Source organism: Globicephala melas, chromosome 1 (genome assembly GCF_963455315.2).
Source record: "Globicephala melas chromosome 1, mGloMel1.2, whole genome shotgun sequence".
Lineage (NCBI taxonomy): Eukaryota > Metazoa > Chordata > Mammalia > Artiodactyla > Delphinidae > Globicephala > Globicephala melas.
Genome location: NC_083314.1, coordinates 113,423,282 through 113,446,310, shown reverse-complemented (window position 1 = coordinate 113,446,310; position 23,029 = coordinate 113,423,282). Strand labels below are relative to the sequence as shown.

The 23,029-nt window shown below is 35.3% G+C and overlaps 1 protein-coding gene across 1 annotated transcript in view; it reads right to left on the bottom strand.

Moving 5' to 3' along the window:
- SYDE2 (synapse defective Rho GTPase homolog 2) overlaps nt 1–23,029 on the bottom strand; it is a 37,634-nt gene that overhangs the window by 4,949 nt on the left and 9,656 nt on the right. Inside the window, exons 2-6 of the mRNA XM_030866102.3 lie at nt 21,259–21,954; nt 14,964–16,066; nt 10,981–11,107; nt 3,912–4,093; nt 868–1,099 (exon numbers count right to left, since the gene is read on the bottom strand). Coding sequence (XP_030721962.2) covers nt 868–1,099; nt 3,912–4,093; nt 10,981–11,107; nt 14,964–16,066; nt 21,259–21,954 — 2,340 coding nt within the window. The remainder of the gene's footprint in view (nt 1–867; nt 1,100–3,911; nt 4,094–10,980; nt 11,108–14,963; nt 16,067–21,258; nt 21,955–23,029) is intronic.

Genomic DNA, 23,029 nt, shown 5'->3' with positions numbered 1-23,029 from the left:
TCGGATCTGAATCTAAGCCTGACTACAGGGCCCAAGCACTTCTACCACTGTGCACTACACTAAGCATCTAAGTACTTTCACACTTGGTACTATGCAGGGTAGGGGAGGGAAGCAGGGGCTACTACCATGTAAGAAATTTTTGGAACCTAAATACAGGATCCTTTATAAAACATCTAACTAAATACATATTCCTTTTAGCTCTGAAACTACATAAGAGATGTATTAGAAAAATAACTGTCAGCCTTTCGTTATCGAGTAGAATGGGGATGGATAAGAAAGATGGAAAGATTGCAGGTAATTGTCAGCTCAAGGCTGGATAACTTGAAGAATGACCATGAATACAGTATAGACATCAGGAGGAAGAACTGATTTAAGGAGAAAAATGAATTCTGCTTTATATCAGTTAAAATAAAAACGAGAAGGGTAAAGAAATTAATATTTTACTGAGTACCTATTATGTGCTAAGAGCTGTGCTGAGCACCTTACACACATAATTCTTTATTTAATCCTCCTATAAATTCTATAAACATATTACTAATCCACATGACAAAAGATGATACTGAGGCTCTATGATGTTAAAGAACTTGTCCAAGGTCAGACTGCTAATAAGTGACACAACCAGGATTCAAATCCAGAGCTGACCAAATCCAGAATGTATACATTGATCTATCTCTATGTCTACAATAGTATCAGCAAAAGCAGAAAATTTAAATGGAGAAATCTAAAGGGCAGGTATCAATTCATAACTATTTTAAAAAGCAAAATCTAGAAAAGATTTTCTTCAATCATACATGGGCATATTTAATGATCAGCTAATTCAAACACCCTATCATTGAAAGAGAAAAATATTTCCATAGAATCATTTACCTGGCCAGAGTTGAAGTAAGTAATGAAGAACTTCAATATGTTTTTTAAAATCCAAAGCACTTGCAAGTTCTTCTGAATCAGTAAAGACTCTGTTGTTATGGCTGGAAGTCTCTTGCCTCTGACTTAATAATACGGGTCCAAAGCACACAGCCAAATTCTGGCAAGTCATCTTATTCACGTCACGATAAGAAGCCACCAATTTCAAATGATCCAACAACATCATTAGGGTTGCCTAAATTGAATTAAATTAAATTTCACTTAACACAGTCACACAGGGGCAAATTCAAGGACACAATTTATAGCAGAAAATATAGATGGGCATACTATCACTTTTTAAAAGGTTGTTTCAAAGATTTGATTGTAAGTTGGATGTTTGGAACTTGAAATATATTTTCCTATAGAAATGTTACACAGGGCCCTTAGGTTTCAATGACATAATCTGATTCATTAAATGGTTAAAATATGCATTCTATAAAGTGCTCATGAATGCATTCCAAATTTCAGCTGGAGTCCCTGGGAAAATATACCATCAACTTTTTCCTCTCTTCCCTCCTCTAAAAAGATAACAGCAAAGGCTACAATGGAAAGGGGATTAGGGTGAGAATGTTTATTTTTAAGTTCAGATAAATCCTGTAGTCATAAGTAGGGACCAACATCCTAAAATCTAGGGAGCCAACCATGGCTAGGTTCTATTGTGATCCAGTTAGGAAAAAGGTCAATGCGCTTCTTAGCTAATAAATATTTTAAGTAGACAAACCATGGAAAAGGGAAGAATAGTACAATTAGAAATGAAAAAAAAATTGATTGAAAAATATTTTTTTAAATCCTTGAAAAAACTAGTAAGGGGAGTTTGTTCAAGAAGTTAGCATGGTTATTTAGGTTTAAGCAGTTATGGAAAGGAATGATGTTTTTTGATATACTAGCATATGATCAATCATTTAACAAATAAAGTGTGTAATTTCTTCTTCATAATTGTGTTGAAGAAATAAATGCCAACTATAATTTGTAATTTTTAAAAATTATTAAAGAAAGAAAAAAAATCAAAATGACATTTCTGGAGTCAAAGTGACAACTGGATTTGATGATTAGAAGGTAATTAGTAACCTTAGCAAGAACAGGTCCACAGAGGTGGAGCAGGAAGCCAGATGACAATAGTAAATGAGTGGTGAAGAAGTGATAACCGCCAGAATAAACGTTTGCTCAATGTTTGGTTGTGAAGGGAAGGAATGAGGGGAAAATTGGATCTAGGGTAGACTAGATTGATATTTTGAAATCAAAATGGATCTAGAGTAGACTAGACTGATATTTTGAAATCAAAACCAGTCACACATTGATTAACACAGTTAACACACACAAACACACACAACTGGTTAAATACATTAGGTTCAATCTCAATAGCAAGCCAAGAAACACAACCTAAAATAAGAAATCTTTTTTTTTTTTGTCTACGAAGTAAGATCAGCCAAAAAATGTACTTGTTGTGTCCCTTTTGAAAAGTAATATGAAAAATGTATTAAGAGCCTCAAAATGTTCACATTATTTAAATCAGCAATTCCACTCTGAAATTCTATTCCAAATAAGTAATTCTAACTGAAAAGAAATCTGTGGACAAATATATACAAATAGGTTCAAACCCTAAATATTACACAAAACAGAATGGTGATAAATTGTCAGATCTACTCAATGGAATATTATGCAGCCTTTTTAGAAAGAATATTAACAGCATGAACTTTAAGGCCAGAAAGACCTAGATTCATATGACAGACTACAACACTCAAAAAAGCTATATACTCTTGGGCAAGTGATTTACATTCCCTGACACTCAAATCTTCACTTATAAGTAAAATGACACGTATAACTTTACCTTATATTGGTGAAGGGATATTTCTACCCCACACCCCACCCTTCTGCTTCTGTCTACCTTTGTAGCTGCTCCCCTTCCCCACTCAAAGGAGCAGTAATTGCTAATCTAACCAGACAGAGTACAGGCCATTCAGATGACTACAATCAACTAGTGAATTAAGGTATTGGGCTTAAAACATTTCTACCCACTCACTCTTGGACTTTCTGTTCTCATATGATAAGAAATATAGGGACTTCCCCGGTGGTCTAGTGGCTGAGACTCCGTGCTCCCCATGCAAGGGTCACGGGTTCGATCCCTGCAAGGGACTAGATCCCACATGCCGCAACGAAGACCCCACACAGCCAAATAAATAAATAAATAATTTTTAAAAAGAAAGAAATATAGGCAAAGCCAGCCTCATCTGGATAAGCCTGGCCACATTTCTTTCCCTTATTTTCCCTTTTGTTCTAAGGAACAAGAGCTAAAGTTAGGCTAAAACTAGTTCTGCAGACTCAGTCATCTTATCTCTCCTGCAGGCATACCTGAAGATACTGGTCCCAAGATTCAGATTGTGGGGAGGGGGCAAATGGGAAGAGACAAGGAGGAAGGAAATGGTGGTGGTGAGGGTTGTTTAAGTCTTGAGGCTAAGCCATGTACACCAATCAGGTACCATATTTTTTAAATACTAAAAGGAACTACACCAAAATGTTAAGTATCGTTGCCTTTAGATATTGATAATTATAATTTCCATTCTTCTTTTCTATATCTTCCTAAATTTTCTATAATAAACATATATCATTTTAATAATAACAATACTCTTTTAAAACTTATAGGGAGTATTCATGCCTAGGCTAAAATCATATACAGAAAAGATAAAATTATTTTCTAGATTTATTCTGTTTAAGAAGCAGTTTCTAGATTTATGCTGTTTAAGTAGCCTTTGGCAAAGGCAGAGCTAAAACTCATGAGTGCTACGAATGTCAAATATCTAAAAAATTATTTGTAGCTCTGGAGCTAAGTATACAATTCATTAGCTGGCTTCCAGAAAGAATGCATACCAATTGTGCTTACCTTCAATGCATACCAATTGTGCTTACCTTCAATGCATACCAATTGTGCTTACCTTCAATGCATACCAATTGTGCTTACCTTCAATGCATATCAACTGTGCTTACCTTCAATGCATATCAACTGTGCTTACCTTCTCGACGTCAGGCAGACAATCCAGCAGGTCAACAGTGTACTTAGAATCACTTGGATCATTCTCACAACCATTTGATGACATTTTCAAAGGATGTTTTGCCATGGCATCTAATACAGCCTCATAAAGCTGCTTTGTTATCAGAGGAGAAGGAAGTTCTCTTAAATAATCCTTAAGAACACCTTCAGAAAACAAACCAGAGACAGATGGCAATTAGTCTTTAGAGGGAAATAAAAAACTGTGGTGAATTTTTTTTCAAAGAATTGTTACAGCGAACTTTTAACACTCTGAAAACAATAAAAGCAACAATGTAAAAAGAAGTATTATAACAAAACAAGAGCAATTTGTATCCTTAGAAATTGCTTCACTAATTGACTTGTTTTGAAACCATGCTAATAATGTACACACATAATAGCCAATTATCATACATATTAGGTTTGTTCATAAAGTAAATCCCTTATAAAAAGCTCCTCTAAGTGCATGTAAAAGAAAATAAGGCATACTAATATTAATTTTAAATTATTTCAATTATGTGAATTTTTAATTTCTAGGCTTTTCATAAGCCCTTGCAAATAAGTGAGCTATATAAATATATTTCCTCTTTAATACAGAAGATATGGCTTAAACATACATACTGGATAGTCTGGATAATCTCTAATGCTATACTATGGAAGGAAAAAATCATTCCTAAAACCAAACAAATGAAACCAAAAGCCAAGAACAGAAAACATCAGACTTGTCACTATAGTAAGAATGAGGTTAAGTCAATTTCAAACACACCACAAGTAGTTATGAACTAAGAGATGATATACCTATAGTAGAGGAAACAGGAAAGAGTAATTAATGGTTGCTACATATAAGGAAGGTAGGTAAGATACTAGCTAAAGGCTAGAATGTGATCACAAGGAAATATAGAAGACATTTCTGACACCAAAAACCTTAATAGAGACAATATTGATTTAGAAAATGCTCTCAGCTTAGCCGAGAACTTAGTTTGAGAGCTTAATTTGAATTTAAACATGATCATAAAGGAAGTTTCCCATCTAATAAATCTTTTAAATTTGATAGACCATGGTTCATTAGTTTCTTATGCATCCTTCCAGTATTTGCTTATGCAAATATAAATATTACTATTTGTTCCCCTTTATTACATAAAAGATAGCATATATGTCCTGTTCTGTTTCTTGCTTTTTCATTTAACATCACATCCTTGCCATATTTTCAGTACACAGATTTTCTTCAAACATTTTTACAGCCACATCACAGTATTCCAATGTATGGATGTCCCATAATTTGATCTAGTCAGTTACAATAGACAGCTGCTTAGGTTCTTTCTAATCTTTTGTTATTTCAAAACATGCTACAATGAATAACCTGCACATCATTACTTTGTATGTATGCAGGTATGTTGGTAGGACGAATTCCCAAAACAGGACCACTGGGTCAAAAATACATTTGTCATTTTGAGGGAAAAGGAGGTGTAAGGATATTTCCTAGGTCTGGGGCTTCAGCGTCTAGGTGAATAACAGTGCTATTACTTGAAATAGGAGAAAAAGGAGGAAAACCATGTTTTAGGGTACAGGAAGGAGTTTCATTTTGAACGTATTAAGCTTAAGGTATCTATGGGACATTCAAGCCTACTGGATATAAAAATCTGAGGCTCAGGGAAGAGATGGCTGGAGACACAGATCTGAGAATGATCAACTTAAAGATGATAACTAGAAACTTGGGAATGACTAAGATTATCAGGGCAGCATACAGAATGATATGAGAAGGCCTAGTGATAAGAGAAGGCCATGAAGAACATCAGTAGGAAGAATGGCTAAAGGAGTATGAGTGGTAAGAAGAGGCAGGATGGGGGTGGGGGTGAGACAGGCAAATATGCTGCAAGGAAGTCAAGGAAAGAATGTTTCAAGAAAGAGTTTAAGGTATCAGTTGATACCCAATAAGAGTTAGGTTAGATAAGAAGAGTGTTCTGGATTGGTCATTTGTATGTTAAAATCATTCAGGATGATGGCAAGACTCCAGTTGGAAATCTAACCATAGGTGAGGTATCAAAGTCTTCACTGAATAAATGGGAATGCCCAAGAGTTCTGTAGGTGATGTTAAATACGAAAGGCAGAGGTGGTGCAAGAGTGTGCCATGAGCCTCCAAAAAGCCTTATTCCTTCATTGAGCATAAGTTCCTACTCAATAGTAAAAAGGTAACAACCTGGAAATAGCACTAAGGAGCCAAGAGGATATTGACCAAACTTTTTCTTTTTTAATTTATTTATTTTATTGTATTTATTTTTGGCTGCGTTGGGTCTTCATCGCTGTGCAAGGCTTTCTCTAGTTGCGGCGAGCGGGGGCTACTCCTCGTTGCGGTGCGCGGGCTTCTCACTGCGGTGGCTTCTCTTGTTGCAGAGCACGGGCTCTAGGCACGTGGGCTCAACAGCTGTGGCTCGCGGGCCCCAGAGCGCAGGCTCAGCAGTTGCAGCGCACAGGCCCAGCTGCTCTGCGGCATGTGGGATCTTCCTGGACCAGAGCTCGAACCCACGTCCCCCGCATTGGCAGATGGATTCTCAACCACTGCACCACCAGGGAAGCCCCAAACTTTTTCTTCGATATATACAAAGAGATACACATATATAAAGTGCTTGGCATATAATAATAATCAATACATGTTAGACATACAGTGATGATAATGATAAAGCATTTTGTACACAGTACGCATGCAACAATTGTTTATTCACATTCCTTAACTTATATCATGTGATCTTTACTACTATCATTAGTTTCCTACAATGAATTGCAACATTCAGCGTAAAAAGCATTGAGTTACAATTAGAAAGTGAAAATGCAATTTTCTGTAGCTGCCAAATAAAGACACTACTAACCCTTTAGGGCATAATCTTTTTTTTTTTTTTTTTTTAATAAATTTATTTATTTAATTTATTTATTTTTGGCTGCACTGGTTCTTCATTTCGGTGTGCGGGCTTCCTCTAGTTGCAGCGAGCAGGGGCCGCTCTTCGTTGCGGTGCGTGGTCTTCACATTGCGGTGGCTTCTCTTGCTGTGGAGCACGGGCTCCAGGCGCGCAGGCTTCAGTAGTTGTGGCTCGCAGGCTGGCTCGCGGGCTCAGTAGTTGTGGCTCGTGGGCTCTAGAGCACAGGCTTTGTAGCTGAGGCACACGGGCCCAGTTGCTCCGCAGCATGTGGGATCTTCCCGGACCAGGGATTGAACCCGTGTCCCCTGCATTGGCAGGCAGATTCCCAACCACTGCGCCACCAGGGAAGCCCCATAATCTTTTTTAAAGGTTCCATAGTTGTTCCTTGACAAAGCAAGACTTGTTAGTTCTTATAAAACTCAATATGCCCTGGTAGCTTGAGACTTGCCCTGTAATGCAATTATATTAAATCAAAACCTAAAAGATCTCCAGAAAAGATAACTTTATACCTTAGTGAAACATGTATTTCAAATATCATTATCCTTTATATGATTAATATGCTAAACAACTATTAATATAAATGGAATTTTAAATTAACCCAAGTTCAAGATTACTTGCTTCACTAATTTGAGGGCAAATAAGAGAGAATTATTATAACAAATATTAAGCACTTAAAGTATGCTCAATGAACATTATGTTCAATGAAGTAAAAATTATAGTTGCTTTTCTATAAGCAGACAAACGTCACAGGAAAAATAATCAAAAGATTTCATAAAATGAAACAGCGAGAAGGTATTCATAGTGCGTTGTAACATGTATGATATGACTACTCATCTGTCTAGAAATTAGCTATATGGCCTTATCCCAAAAACTTAGCGATAGGCAGGAGCATCTTAAAGCCATAGTGCCTTCTTAACATCTTTCAAACACTTTGGGACATAAAAACCGTAAGATAATAAATTTGTGGTGACAATCTTTAATGTTACAGGAGCTACTTAAAAAAGACTTGGGGAGAATTTATGATGAAGTTTATTTAATGCAACACAGTAAATCTTTTATCATGTACTTGAAGCAGGCAATTATTGATAAATAAAGAGCTGGTTCTAGTTACATCTCTTAAGCTGCCCTGTAATAGTTAGATACTATGAAACCATATGCCTCTCACCCTCATTCAGGCACAGGACCAACTACACAGAGAAATTCTACTCATCCCCATGGTGGGATATACGTATCACCACACTCAAAACAAGTCATTCTAATCTCTAAAACTACTTCTTCTCAGAGGCTGGTTTGAAGTACCTATATTTTATTAATTCTCAATCACAAAATTCACCCTGTTCTCTCTGCCTAAAACTCTAATAATCACTAAATAAATAATGTTGACTTTTCCAATTTCTTCTCTTGTACTATGAATAGATTTTATACCTTAAATTCTGCACCTGACTGAAAAAAATCTGGTTTGTCCGGAGCACTTCATTCTGTATTCCAGACAAACCAACTACTAAGAATGCATTACACTGTGAGTAAACTCTATCATTCACTCCATTAACATCTCTTCTTTTAGACCTACTTAACAGTTAATTATATTTTAAAGTTTACTTGAAATGTGAGTTCACGTGGAACAAACACATGAGGCAACACTATTACTGGCCAGTTCCCCAAATCAACAATACCCTTTACTTTGAGCCACGATGAGCCCTTGTGTATATTTTATTGCAATTCCAATTATATTTCTCAGGCAAACCTTAAGTCATCCCATTGGCTTTTTATCAAGAATGAAAACAGCTCTAGGTTCTTCTGAAAAACAGGTTTACAGAAATGGAATATACAAAGAATAAAGCCAAGAAATACCCAATTCATAAATTATGTAAACTCTCAATTTTAGAAAAGAATGCTTCTATAAATGTTTCATTGACCTACTGTCATACCTTCTGCATATGCTGCAAATTTCCAACTAAGGACCTTCTCTTATAACAAATAATCAATTCAAACCACATCACTTCATCTTTTTAAATTATACACATTTGACATAATTTTTATCTCCAAGAAAGTCTTCAACCAAGACAAAATCTCCTTTTATTTAGTTATAGAGTGTAATTTTCTGAGGATTGCTATTTATAAAATTTTTCTTTAATAAATTCATAAAATGAGTCCTTTGCTGATTTTGTTAGTTACACATTATTAAGGGAAAAAGTCTACTTTTTTGTAGAAATGACCCATTTTTTAGTAGAAATAATATGCCTTCTTCCTTTATAAAATAAAAGTAACCATTATTTCTGGTTTGCTAAAACTTAAGAGAAAGAAAAAGTGCTTTGGTTTGCTCCCTCTCAGAATTAAAATGCTTGGGATCAAAGTTTTAGTTATCCAAGAATATAATATTAAATATTCTATGAAACACAGTCATTCAGAGTTCAGAGATTGGGAAGCTCAGTTATTTGGAAAGCCTCAATCCTAACAGTTAGCTTTAAGGATTTCAACTAATAAAAATCTCTTGAATATGTGCAAGTTGAACCTTCCTCAAATTCTCACCTAGATAATTAATTGTGTGTAAAATAAGAAAGCAAATTAGAAGAGGAAAACAAACACTATTACAGCAAGAAAAAAAAAACGGTAGTTGACAGTAGAGAGAAGAGAAAGACTATCAAAATACATAGATGATCTAGAAATACATACCAAAGCATCTGTAGGTGAAAGGATGTGATAGCTGAGATATGGTTCAAAATAATCCAAGTTTGGGGAGAATCAAATGAGGGGTATAAATGAGACAGGTTTGGTCATGTGTTGATTATGGAAGCCAGGTGATGGATAAAGAAGGTTTATCATAGTATTCTCTCTACTTGTGTATATGCTTGAAAACTTTGCTAATAAAAAGTAAAACGACAACAAAAAACAAACATGGAATTATAAGCCAATAGACCTCGAATAACGATTAGTTATGAAAAATGTCCTAATGGCCAAATTCAAAGGCCTTTTTTCTGTTCTCATTTTATATGATCTCTCAGAATGACAGTGCATCACACCTTTCCTTAACACTCTGTAGTCTCTTGTTTCCCATACTTTCTGACTCCCCTTTCCTCTCAATCTCTTTAGCTGTTTCTTCTTTCTTTGCCTGCCTCCAAAGTTTGGAGATCCTCAAAGTTCTTGTCTTTTCAAACTCTATAGACAACTGCAAGGCGTTAATTACAACTAGTGCCAATGACCATCAAATTGCCGTTTTCTACCCCCACCAGTCGGGGTATTAGAAGTGTATTTACAATGCTATACATTGGATTGCATTCATCACCTGGGTAAACAGCAGATCCCTCACAGTCTACTTACATCCTCTCCTTAGCTGTAGGAGATATAGCCTTGATATATCCACTGAGATCTCCTACTAGTACATCAAATTCAATATGTAAGTTTGAAAAAGAAACCCAATTCATAATCTTTTTCTACATTTCTCCACCCATAGCAGTAGCTTTCCTCTCAGCTTTCTTACTTCTGCTAATGGAACCCAGTCAACCAGGTGTCAAAGTCAGGATTGTCTGGGCCCTCCCTTTCTTCAAACACTTTCAATTCTATTTCTTCCTGCTGTTGCTGCTGCTGCCAGATGCCATGCAATCTCATTACCTCCTTGCTGAGACTATTGCCAAGGCTTCCTAACTGGTTTTCCTTCCTCTTGTATCTTCTAATTTCAGTCCATCACACAGACTTGCCAGATAAATATTCCTGAAGACTATCTCTAAAGATTTCACTCCCCTGCTCAAAAATCGTTGATGGATCCCCTCTGCCTAGTAAATAAATCTAAATTCTCTAACCAGATAGTCAATGCCCCTTATATTATGTCAGCTCCAGTCAAACTGAACTCTGATGACATTTTATTTATCTCTCTATGAAGAAAAGGTGCCCTTTTCCTTCTGTTAGCTACTACAGTTAATTTAATGTAGGTCTCTTCCTCCCAACACTTGTTGGCTGTTTGAGGACAGGGACCATATCTTGGTATCTCCCCACAGAAAATAACACAGCAGTGTTTGTAAAAGAAGGAAAATAAGACTGCAGAATAAAACCAAATTAAATTGAGGCTACAAAATAGTATTTCAATTCTCTTTCGTGCAGATGTAGTCTTTCCACAATGTGTACATAAAAATAACATCTATTTATTACCTGTTATTACATTTATATCTGGGTATTGGCTTTCACACAGACCAACAGCTTTGCTATCCCTCTCAAAAGCCTCTCGAAGTTCTTTCTTGACTGCTGCCGAGCCACATAATCGGTACAGGCCTACTACCTAGAAATAAAATTATGGCCACGTTATGGTAAATTGGATAAAGGGAAGATATTATAGTGCAGTATGTATAAATCACATGAACTTGGCAATCTAATATGTTCTGATGGCATTTAATTAAAAACATCTCAAACATAGCTTTTGAAATCTCACCATCGACTATACGGATTATAGTTATAGTTATATAGTTTCATAAAAAATTATATTCTTTCCTTTAAATTTGAACAATATACTGTGACTTCTGTAATGCTGCCTATCATATCTTAAGCAAAGATACAATCCTTACCCTTTAGGTTTTTTTTTTTTTTTTGCGGTACGTGGGCCTCTCACTGTTGTGGCCTCTCCTGCCGTGGAGCACAGGCTCCGGACACGCAGGCCCAGCGGCCATGGCTCACGGGCCCAGCCGCTCCGCGGCATGTGGGATCTTCCAGGACCAGGGCACGAACCAGTGTCCCCTGCATCGGCAGACGGACTCTCAACCACTGCGCCACCAGGAAAGCCCCTTACCCTTTAGTTTTACATGCTCAAACAATATCTCCATGCCCCAAGATGTTGCCCTTTCACATGTTTTGCTCTAGACTGAAGTAATACAGCACAGCAGTTAAACTAGGGTTTTGGATTCATAAAGCCCCACACTATCACTCCTTGCTTGGTGAATCTGAGCAAGTTACTTAATCTCTTTAAAACTCGAAAAAAGTATGTTTTTGAAATAAGGTTCCAGTATACTATTTGTGTAAAGTTATCTTTAAAAAAAAAAGTTTCTGAGGAAGAAATAAAAATAAATCTAGGATTTTTTAACTTATCAAATTAATTGATTATAAGGCAATGAAGGAAATTCAATTAAAATAATATATTAAAGGTAAAATAAAACTTCTAGTTCAAAATGTATATAAGATGCAAAGACACCACTCACTCTCCCCTCAACCTACATTAAAAAGATTTGTTTTTTAAACACTGTTAGTTCAGTATAAATTCACTAAGAGGAAATCAACATGGTATCTTAAACAGAAAACATGCCTGATTAAGCAATTGGAGTTTTTTAAAAGGATAAACCTTCAAGAAAATTGAGGAAAGCGGTTGTCACCTATACTTCCACATCAAAGACTATTTAGGAAGTTTAATCACCTTGAATTGAAAGAAGTTACAGATAAAGAAATTATTTCAAGACAGAAATAAAGTGAAAACACACAGTGCAATCCCCAAGGATTTGAACTAGGAATCACTTTAAAATGCTAAAAGTGATCTAGAGGAAGAATGCAAATGAAATTTCCCAGTTTACTTATGACAACCTCTTCTGAGTTTTTAAATAACTGATAGAATACACTACAGAAAGTGGGTCTCAATATAGGAAAGCGTCAGTAATGGATACATGGAAATGTTATCCAAAATACTTGCGATGACAAGCATTAAGTATTAATTGAAAGATAGTAAAGAACCTACAACTAATTCTAAGAGAAGGTAATTCAAGGTGCTGCTGCATTCAAAAGAATCAACATGATATGGGAAATCGAGGAAGGTACTGGAAAGAAAATTCAAATTTCCTGTTCTTATCCACATTCATGTTACATTCACATCATCACAAGAAAGAAAAGTAGAACGGTAGATGGTCCAGACAATGAAACTAAAATATTAAACAGGATCAAAGGAAATGCTACCACATGAGAAGAAACTAACTTGAGTACAGCCCTTCTGGTGTATGCACACTTAAGTGTCACAAAATTTCATAAGGATGTATCCTCTTAAACTTGAGAAAGAGATGAACCTAGAACAAATTAAAGAAAGCAATACTTCAATAGCAAGTAATAAATTAATGGAACATGTTATCCCAAAAGCTGCAATTACAAATATAGTTTTAAAGGTGAATAAAAGAAGGAAGAGCTAATATAGATATGTCAGGCAGGGATATTTTAGGATATATCCCTACCTTCAGAGGCTGACTTCTTGAATCAAACACTTGAAGTACATGCTTGATGCCTCTATTGAGGACAGAATCTGAACCGGATGGACCATGAGGATGATTTCTATACTAATTTTTCCTATTGGAAGCAGGAGACAGGTGGTAGTAGCCTTCAAAGTATTTCGAAGATATCACAAACCATTTTTTGTTTGACTATCAAAACCTGATGTTCATTGTAAAAAAACAAGAATAATTACTGACTAGAGAGGTAAACAAAATTTAAGCAGTATGCTGCTCTGAAAACTGCAGGCACAATCAGCCTCTTTCTGTGCGTGTGTTGGGGTGCAACAGGGAGAAACAAAAGAGACAAAACAAGAAAAGGTGTTGAAAAAGTGCAGCTCCAAACATACAACTGTAAATTTTTTTTTACTTTTTATTTCACAGGAAATAATTCTTTATTAAAATAAAACTTTCTAAACTTTAAGTATAGAAATAAAAAGCATTGCTAAAAATATTTTCTTGGCATTTAAAATCAGTTATTACAGTCTTATATACTTGCTCTTTATAAAATATTTTCAGAAAATAGACTGTAAAAGTACAGCGTTATTTGAGTTACTTATTTTAATATACAATTGTAAAAGTTTCTGTTTAAATAATTAGCTTTAAAGTCTGCCTGATCTCTGGCCTCCCTACATGCTGCGTGGAAAAAAAAAAATACAGGAAACAGAGGACCTTAAGAAAAAAGTAACTGGACCAAAAGTTGGATTGGAAACTGAAGGCCTCACTTCCACCCAGACAACGTAAACTTGATGGAATCACATATCTGAAAAGAGGTTTCAAAAATTCAAATGTCGTACCTCTCAGCTTCAGGAAGCTACTGCATCTATTTTTATTTAATATAAGCAAAAAAGACCCACAAAGATTAAGTGACTTGCCCAACATCACACAGCCAATGATGGATGAGAAACCAGAATCCAAGTCTCTTGTACCTTTATACAAAACTCCACTAACTTATGCAATTTCTATCATTTCCATGTTAAATTCAAGGTAGATTATTTTAAGTTTGCGTCTACATTCTTATAAAGAAATCATATTTCAGATTTTGTGGTATATATCCTCGATATTTTTTAATGTATGTTATAAATTCTGATAGCACTAAAGCAAAATACTTCAGAACATAATGATGCTTAGGCTTATTTTGTATTGCAAAAAATTAGTATAAATAATTACTTATACCTCATTAATATCCTCAGTCATACACTGTTTCTCATTGTCATAGTCTACATGTATAAATGAAAATAAAGATAAGGTCTACTAACTAGTTAACATGTACATATCTTGTTACAAATAACACCAGGTTTTCTGTTTGTTCTAATGAACTGCTTTTACCTTCTTTAAAAGGAAAAGAGAATGAGATGTGCTTTTATTAGTAGGACCTCTCCTTATCCTCCATGCTATCCCAAAGGTAAGACATGGATAAGCTTATGCTTTCCAAAGAGTGGAACTGAGGGAGAACAGGGAATAAGGGCAGGGAGTTAATTTTAGGAGTGAAACAGGGTTATAATATTCACTGTCGAACTCTCTACCAAAAGAATGTCAAAACATTCAGAAACATTCCTTAAATGAATTAGGCTTAGCCTATGTTATCAGCTCTGGCTTTTCCTAGGAATGCCATTGTAAAGCAATCTTCATCTCTAAGTATAAGACCATGCAGCTCTGCATCATAACATAAATTATGGAACCATCCAGCACACTTTCAATCACTGACAACATAGGTTAAGGCATAAATTACATCCTAAACAGCAATGGAATAAAAATAAAGAATCGGAATGAGAAAAAGTCTAAATTGGATTTTTTTTAACTTACCTTGAACTCCTTCCCCCAAGACTTACTATAAATAAACTTAATTATTACTCAAATAGACAGATAAGGGGGCAGTAGAGAAACACAGTAAAATAATACCTGACAGCCTCTCTTTTCAATTTCCATAATACATTTCTGAATCAGGAGTGGTACCATCAAGCCTATATTTTCTTTCTCTACAACTTTTCGAATATCAACACCAAATATTACTGGTTCTCGATTTATATCTAGTCCATGAAGTGAATTCTCCCACTGTTCCAAAAGAGTCACTTTCACATAAATAAGACCTCTAGGTTCAAGTTTGACAGCCAACTGATGTGTCTTTGTCACTCTGAATAAGGTGGGAAGAACAACAGTTCCATGACAACACACTCGATTTTTTCTTGGAGTGGGTTCCCAACTGAATACTACTAATTTCAAATGCTGTGCATTTTCAATTTCTATGTTGAAAGTGTGATCCATGTCTAAAAACGTTGTCCGACATGTGAGCAAAGCTGTTCTGGCTTTGTTTACTGAATCTACCTGAATTGCACAAAAGACATCTTTTGAATCTATCCGAGGTGGTTTTAAATCCTCAGCACCATAGAAATGCACACTCATGAGCCCAGATATGTACTGAGAACATTTAGGTTGATCAGAAAAGCTATAATGTCTAAAAGCATCAATGTCTATTTCATTCTTGCTACAACTATTTGGAATTATTTCTTTTCCTTTTGCAAATTTGTTTTCACATCCATGTTTGCTAGATTTAGCTATAAGTTCAGGAGAATCTCCATCACTGAGGTAACCACTTTTGCAGGAATACTTAGAACTCACAGAGGTTTTCTTCTGGTAGCTGTGCTGAGAAGACACACTAGTATCAAGATGGTACCGGCTTATAACATTCCTCTTAGCAGCTGTGGTTGTGTTCCCAGAAGGTAGAATAACAGCATGATGAATTTCTTGCCAGTTACATTTAGACAAGGAAGGAGTATTATCCGGACTGTTTCCATAATTCAAGTTTCCTTTAACACTTAGTTTCCGGCTAAATTCTGGCAACCTTTTCATTCTCATGGAAAGTTTCCTCACAGTTCGTGGAGATTTTATTTTATCCGGGAAAGACCAATGAATTGAACTGCCTTTTTTCACAGGGCTAGGGCTTGGAGAAGATGGTCCTGCAATTCCCAAATCAGGCTTATTTGTAGCAGCTACTATCCCAGGACCTTGAAAATAAAAGACATTATAAGGTGAAATGTTTTGATTCCTACTTTTATTTTTACTTTATAAAACACCAACTTAACAAGCTCTCACATGGACACAAATTCTTCCCTGTCTCATCTTAAGGGTGAGATTTAGTCAAAAGTTTAGATGAATCTCCATTACCATGTTCAAGCTGAATATCAAGATCTACAAATGGCTTCCGGTGGAAAGAAATATCTCCCTCTCCATCTGCCCTTCTATTCTGACGCTTTGGAGGAAAGGTAATATAGGTTCCTTTTAAATCTTTCCCACTGCAATATACTTCAGTGAGCATGTGTTTATAACTGTAAACAGTGAATATCAGAAAAAACTAGGAAAGCTTCCTATTTTAATATGTTCATTTTAACATATTAAAACATTAATTTCAACATGTTTCCCATTTTAATACGTTTATTTATAAATTCTACCTAATATAAGAATGATTCCTCTATATTTACAATAGTCTAAAAACTAAATTTCATCACATAGCATTGCTGGTTAAAAAAAAAAAGTTAAAAACCAAACAAGTGTATAATTTTGACAACTAAGAGCCAACTTAATTGGCTCTAAAATTCTATTAGAACGGGCTTCCCTGGTGGCACAGTGGTTGAGAGTCCGCCTGCCGATGCAGGGAACACGGGTTCGTGCCCCGGTCCGCGAAGATACAACATGCCGCGGAGCGGCTGGGCCCATGAGCCATGGCCGCTGAGCCTGCGCGTCCAGAGCCTGTGCTCCACAACGGGAGAGGCCACAGCAGCGAGAGGCCCACGTACCGCAAAAAAAATTGTATTAGAACATATCACCAAAGATTATATAGAATGAACTCTAGTTAATCAAGAATAACTGAATAATGAATATCATAAACCTACCTGAATAATTTTTTAAATGTATAGACATTTTCTTTCTTGTATTATCTTTATGCAATAATTCCGTAGAACTTCAAAAGCTAAATTAGGGCGTTTCTTTGCTATTTTAATATATTAAATGACAGTACAGAGATAAAGTATGTTTTCTTATAATTTTCAATTTTCATAAAGAGTAAAGTGTTAAAATTCTTTCGAATTCTTCTCCACACAAAAATAGTTTTATTTTTTCCTAAATGTCAAAATTACTCAGGTTTACAATAAAACGTTTTTTAAAAATTCAAAAAAGTACAAATAAAGTAAATAATAGCCCACATTGCCAAGAGATTAACCACTGTAAAACCACACTACCAGGAGATTAATCATGGTAAATATTGTGGTGAAAATAATATTAAAAGTAGTTTCTATTGTTATTATTAAATTATTAATATTTAGTTATTATTAAAATTAATACCAGCCAACATTTACTGAGCTAGACAAAGTGTGAAAAATTAATTTAATAATTAGTATGAGCAGACCCTCATTTAACTCTCATAATAACCTTAAGAGTTAAGATACCATTACCACCCCATTCTCCAGGTAAGGAACCTCATGCATGAGCTAATTTGTCTAAGATCACAAAGCTGGTAAGTGGAAGAATCAGGACTCAAACCTAAACACAGGCTTTCAGAATCTATGCTCTAAAGTACTACGCTTTCAGTCTCTCCATCCTTTTAAACAATTTTCTGTCCATACATATACATCAAACTGATTTTCAGATACCTTTTCTCAACTATTATTAAGAAGTTAAAATATTCCATTTAACCTTAAACTTTCAATCCCCCCCCAAAATAAAAGAATGTAAAGACTAATCAATTTCATTTAAAAATCTGAACCTGTTCCTAGTAAATTTTCAAATTAACAGAACAAAGGGAAAATCACTTCTAAAACTCTGTTGGTATTACCCCAATTATTTAAAATTTAAATTAATTGTTCATACTTTAATAATTCCTTATAAAGATCCTTAATGACCCTAATATCAGAGGTTACTCTATGTAATACTACATTTGACAACTAAAATGAGAAAAAAGTGTTTATTCATTTCAAAAATCAGTAGATTAAATGACCTTTCTTTAAAGTATTAATATAGTATTCTCCCTCCACCCTTCAATGTGTCCTATTGACAAAGTAGTTTCTTTGTAGAGAAAGGACTATTTTAAGTATGCCTGCTGGGCTTTTCTGGTAAGCAGCTAATAAGAAATGGAGTGTTTGATAAACTAGACAAAGCGTTCCCTTGTACTGTAAATTGTAGTACAATTCTACTGGTTTCCTGGTCTAAAACATTCTATAGTAGCCAGAGTCCTACTGTAGTCTACAATCTATTTTGTCATGACCTAAAAAAGCTACTCAGTATATGAAATTGCTCTAGGTTTTATTAAATCAATAAAGAGTTAATCTAACATACTGACTTTTTTACATATTATGCATTAAATATCTCCTACTGAAGTCCTTACCTAATTATTAAAATGAAATACTGTATTTGTTAGCAATTTCTCCTGCAGACAAGACTGAATTTATTTTTTTTAAATGCTTTGTTTTTATAAAATCCAAGAGCTGAAATATGACCAATTTGAACAATCACTTAAAATTAAACCAAAATTATACTAACCAAATCACAGATTAGCTACAGCTTATAAGGGGAAAACATAAAATGAAAATCTTTAAATATAAATTCATGAACCAGGCTTGAATCAATCGAAACTGGCACACTCCTTCAGCATCTAGAGCAGTAACTGGCACATACCAGAAACTCAGTGTTTATTGAATAAATGAATTAACCAATTGTTAATTGTCTATAAATTGGTGAACCTTTCAGGAAATACAATATAGAAATTACCTATAATAGTTACCAGCTAAAAAGACCAAGTAAAGATACTAGTAATGGATCCTAATGAAGCAAAATAGATCATGATAAAGATCACTGCAACAGTAGTGGAGTCTATTAACACCCAACATTAAGGAACCAGTCAAACAGATTAGGGCACATCAACTCAATTAAATACTTTAAAAATAGGGAAACAATCATAAGATTAATCTACATGTAACAACACAAAATATAGATAGCAAGTGAAATTAGCAAAACCCAAAAATAGTCCACTATGTCAGCAACTAGGTAAAAGATACATAAACAACCAGAAGTTAAAAGGGAAAAAACAAGTTACAACTGTGTTAGGATGATCATAAAATTGTCATTCATATTAAAAATACTTAAGCTTTCCTATTTCTTAAACAAAAAATTATTTTGAAATTCAACCATTCTCTTTGCCTATTTCTCAACAGATTTCTGCCAATGTTGCTAAAGAAAACATACCACTTTAGGTAAATGACCTTTCTGATCAAACTAAAGCAAAAAGATGACATATAAACGAACTGTCCAAATACTTCCTTTGGTCAGCTTAGGAACGTGCTTGTTGTAATAATATACTTAAGAGAAGAATAACAGTAAGAAAGGAGACATAATTGGCAGCCCTACTGTACTTTCAAATTTGGGTGTTTTTTTTGGTAATGTCTGTCAGTCTTTACAGATTCACAATTTGCCACAAACATAAAATAATAAAGTTTAAAGACAGTACTTAAAGTGTATATCACTTTACAGACACTGGCTCTCTAATGTTGCTCTTATACTTATGCCCTCTTGCCTTTTCTGCACCATTCCAGACCCATCACTATCTGTCTGCCCTACTCCTGCAAGCCTTCCTCATCACTCCATCCTGATCACAACCTCTGTTCCAAACTATTATTTTATAGACTATTTATTCCTCTTCCCATCCATATTACAAAAGAAACACACATTTGCTCTGGAAAATCAGACTACAATTAGAAATGCACACACACAATTTTAATACCAACACAGGGGGTAAGGATGGGTCAAGCATTAACAGTTCCAGGACAGCTTTTCATTGTTTCTTTCAAAATTGACATCATACAGTTCACACTGTTTTTTAACTCACTTTTTTTCTTATCAATATAATATTTACTCCTTCTCCTCATACCCCTGAGAAAAGGATCCAAATGCAAGTAGATTACTTGTAAAGTACAAAAAGATCAGCAAGAAAGTGAGAAAATTCAGGAGAAAATTCAAGGTGAATTATCAAGCCTGCTACCAGTATGGGCACCTGGAGCTTAACTTCATGAGAAAACTCTGGGAAACAATATACAATTATCCCACCCAAGTGTGGAGGGAGCTGGGGTAGGCCTATACCAACTCCTGTCAGTCACTTGTTGAGGGGCACTCCCAGGATGTCCTGCAGGAGACTCTCTAACACTTTGGAAGGAGTCCTCAAGTAGAGATGCAGATACTGATTTTTGGAAGTAGGCCGCCTCCATTTAAATAAGTAATAAAACCCAAGGGATATGGACAAGTACTAACAGCATCTTCTATACCCCACATCTTTGACTACTCTGTATCATTTGAAATTTTATAAATTAAAATGACTCATTATATAGAACTGCTTTCTATTCAACATTTAATAACTGCAACTAAAAGTGCTTAGGTAGTGTTTTCTTGGGTAGTGTGTCTGAGACTAAATTTAAAAAGAAGCACACCAGAAATCAAGGCAATCAAGGGAAAATAACACCATTAGGTTGAACTATATGAATTGCCAGGTTTTTGTTTTTGTTTTTGTTTTCAGACCAAAAACTGTTAAATATTGGCAGTTTCATATGGTTCAAACTAATACACATCAAACTTCAATTATTTCCTTTCTGGGTTCCATATCTATTGTAGCACCTATTTGCAAGTTCTTTACTTCTACCTCTCCTTTCTTTTTCTCTTCTTCCTTTCCTTTGTTTCTGAGGAAATGTAGGCACAAAAGTGAAAACTAATGACTGCTAGTATACTGAATATACAATTTTTCATTTGTGGCCAGACCAGGTGTGAATGAATGAAAGAATAAATAAATGAATTAAGCAAAACAAGACATACATGAAGAATATATCTCTTCCAGTCCCTGTGACTCCATTCTTTCAACTAAGAGAAAAGTAATTACTGCCTCAAAGGATAGACATACTAAAACCACACCATACACACTAAAAGTTGGTGTAGGACTACCCCAGCTCCTTCACCCCTTACAAAACCAAGTCTGTAATAGGAATAATTAAACCACCATGTATATAAAAATGTTTATAAACCTTTTTCAGTTTTATTTTCATGAAAATATACTCACTTCGTAAGGAAAAGTACATAGCTACAATAGACATCTATATTTAGTTTTAGATACTGCCAAAGAATTGAAAAATGGAAGAAGAAAAGGCAGATATATGATCATCTTTACCTGCAAAAGGAGATTTCAACGTGGGACTCTCCTCTACTATCATACCTTCTTGTGTCTTGTGTCCATGCCTTTGCTTGTACTGCTCCACAAACTCTGTGGAATAGATGGAATCTATAGGATTTATTTCATTTGACTGTGTGGTCTGAACATCGCCTGTGTGTTCAGAAGAGCACAGCAAGTCTTCAGTGTGCTGCTCTTCTTTCATTAGGTCACTACCAGATAATACTCTCAAACCGACATCAGGAAACTTCAGAACAGCAGAGTCTGCCTCCCCAAAACTCAAGGCATTTGAAATACCAAAGTCATCATCCTCAGGAATGGGGTTGTACCATATTTCTCCTTCATCATCTGCATCATTTTCCTCATTAAAATCTAATGAACAGTCTCTTGATAATGAAGAATTTGTAGCAGTACACACCATATACGTACAATATTCTTCAGATGATTTGAGGAAAGGTCGTGACAGCTGCAGTTTAGGTAGAGAAACGGGTGAGATGGATAAATGACTTATATCTTGGCATTTCTTATTTTCGTCTTCCAAATTAAAAGATCTCAGAGTACTCTGATATAGCCAATTGCGTTTCTTTGACACAGTGATGCTATTAAGTGGCTTATGACCCCTGAAGCCAATATCATCCTTCAGATCTTCAAGTTCTCTTCTCTTCATTGAAGACTCATAGACATTTTCAAATAAGTCTGTTTCAAAGAAAAAAGAAGGCAGAATATAATGCCTGGCATACCAAGAAAGGCATGTCACTTAAGACCAGTTATTAAAATACTATTTTTAGGGGCTTCCTTGGTGGCGCAGTGGTTAAGGGTCCACCTGCCAATGCAGGGGATGAGGGTTCGAGCCCTGGTCCGGGAAGATTCCACATGCCATGGAGCAACTAAGCCCGTGCACCACAACTACTGAGCCTGCGCTCTAGAGCCCGCGAACCACAACTACTGAGCCCGCGTGCCACATCTATTGAAGACCACGCACCTAGAGCCCGTGCTCTGCAACAAGAGAAGCCATGACAATGAGAAGCTCCCACACCGCAACGAAGGGTAGTCCCCCTCACCGCAACTAGAGAAAGCCCGCGTGCAGCAACGAAGACCCAATGCAGCCAAAAATAAAAAAAAATAAAATTATTTAAAAATATATATATATACTATTTTTAAAAAGATAAAAAGAAAGAAAAGTAATATTAATCACATTCAGAGACAAAAATTGAACAAGACAAATTTTGGATTTTCCACCTAAACATGATTTCTATTATTTAGATATCAGACTGCTAGTATAGGTATCATAAGAATTCTAAGAAAAAGGATAAACAATCTCTGAGACTGCCTTTATAAATATCATAGGGCTAAAAAAGCTTTACCCTAAGCAAAACACGCTTTATAAAAAGCTTGTATAGAATGCTTTATACACAGTATGCCTTTAATTAATATTTGAGTAATTTTAAACTCACTGCTACAAGGACTTTGGAAAACACAAGTAAGATTACTACCTTTTCATACAAAGATTAACTTTGAATAAATCTTTCAAAACAATTGTGCCTTACTTATTACTGAATGTCTTACTGATTATTAAAATTTCAAAATAACATCTGTTTCCTAACCATATAGTGCAGTAGCAACTTATGCAGAGTTTAAGTTCTAAATATCTAGGGCAAAATTAAAAATAAAAGTCCCCAAGGAGGCCCTTGATTAGGACCAGGTATCCTGTCTCACAACAAGCACAACACAGCTATATTATTGACAGGCACAAACTTGAGCAGCAAGAATA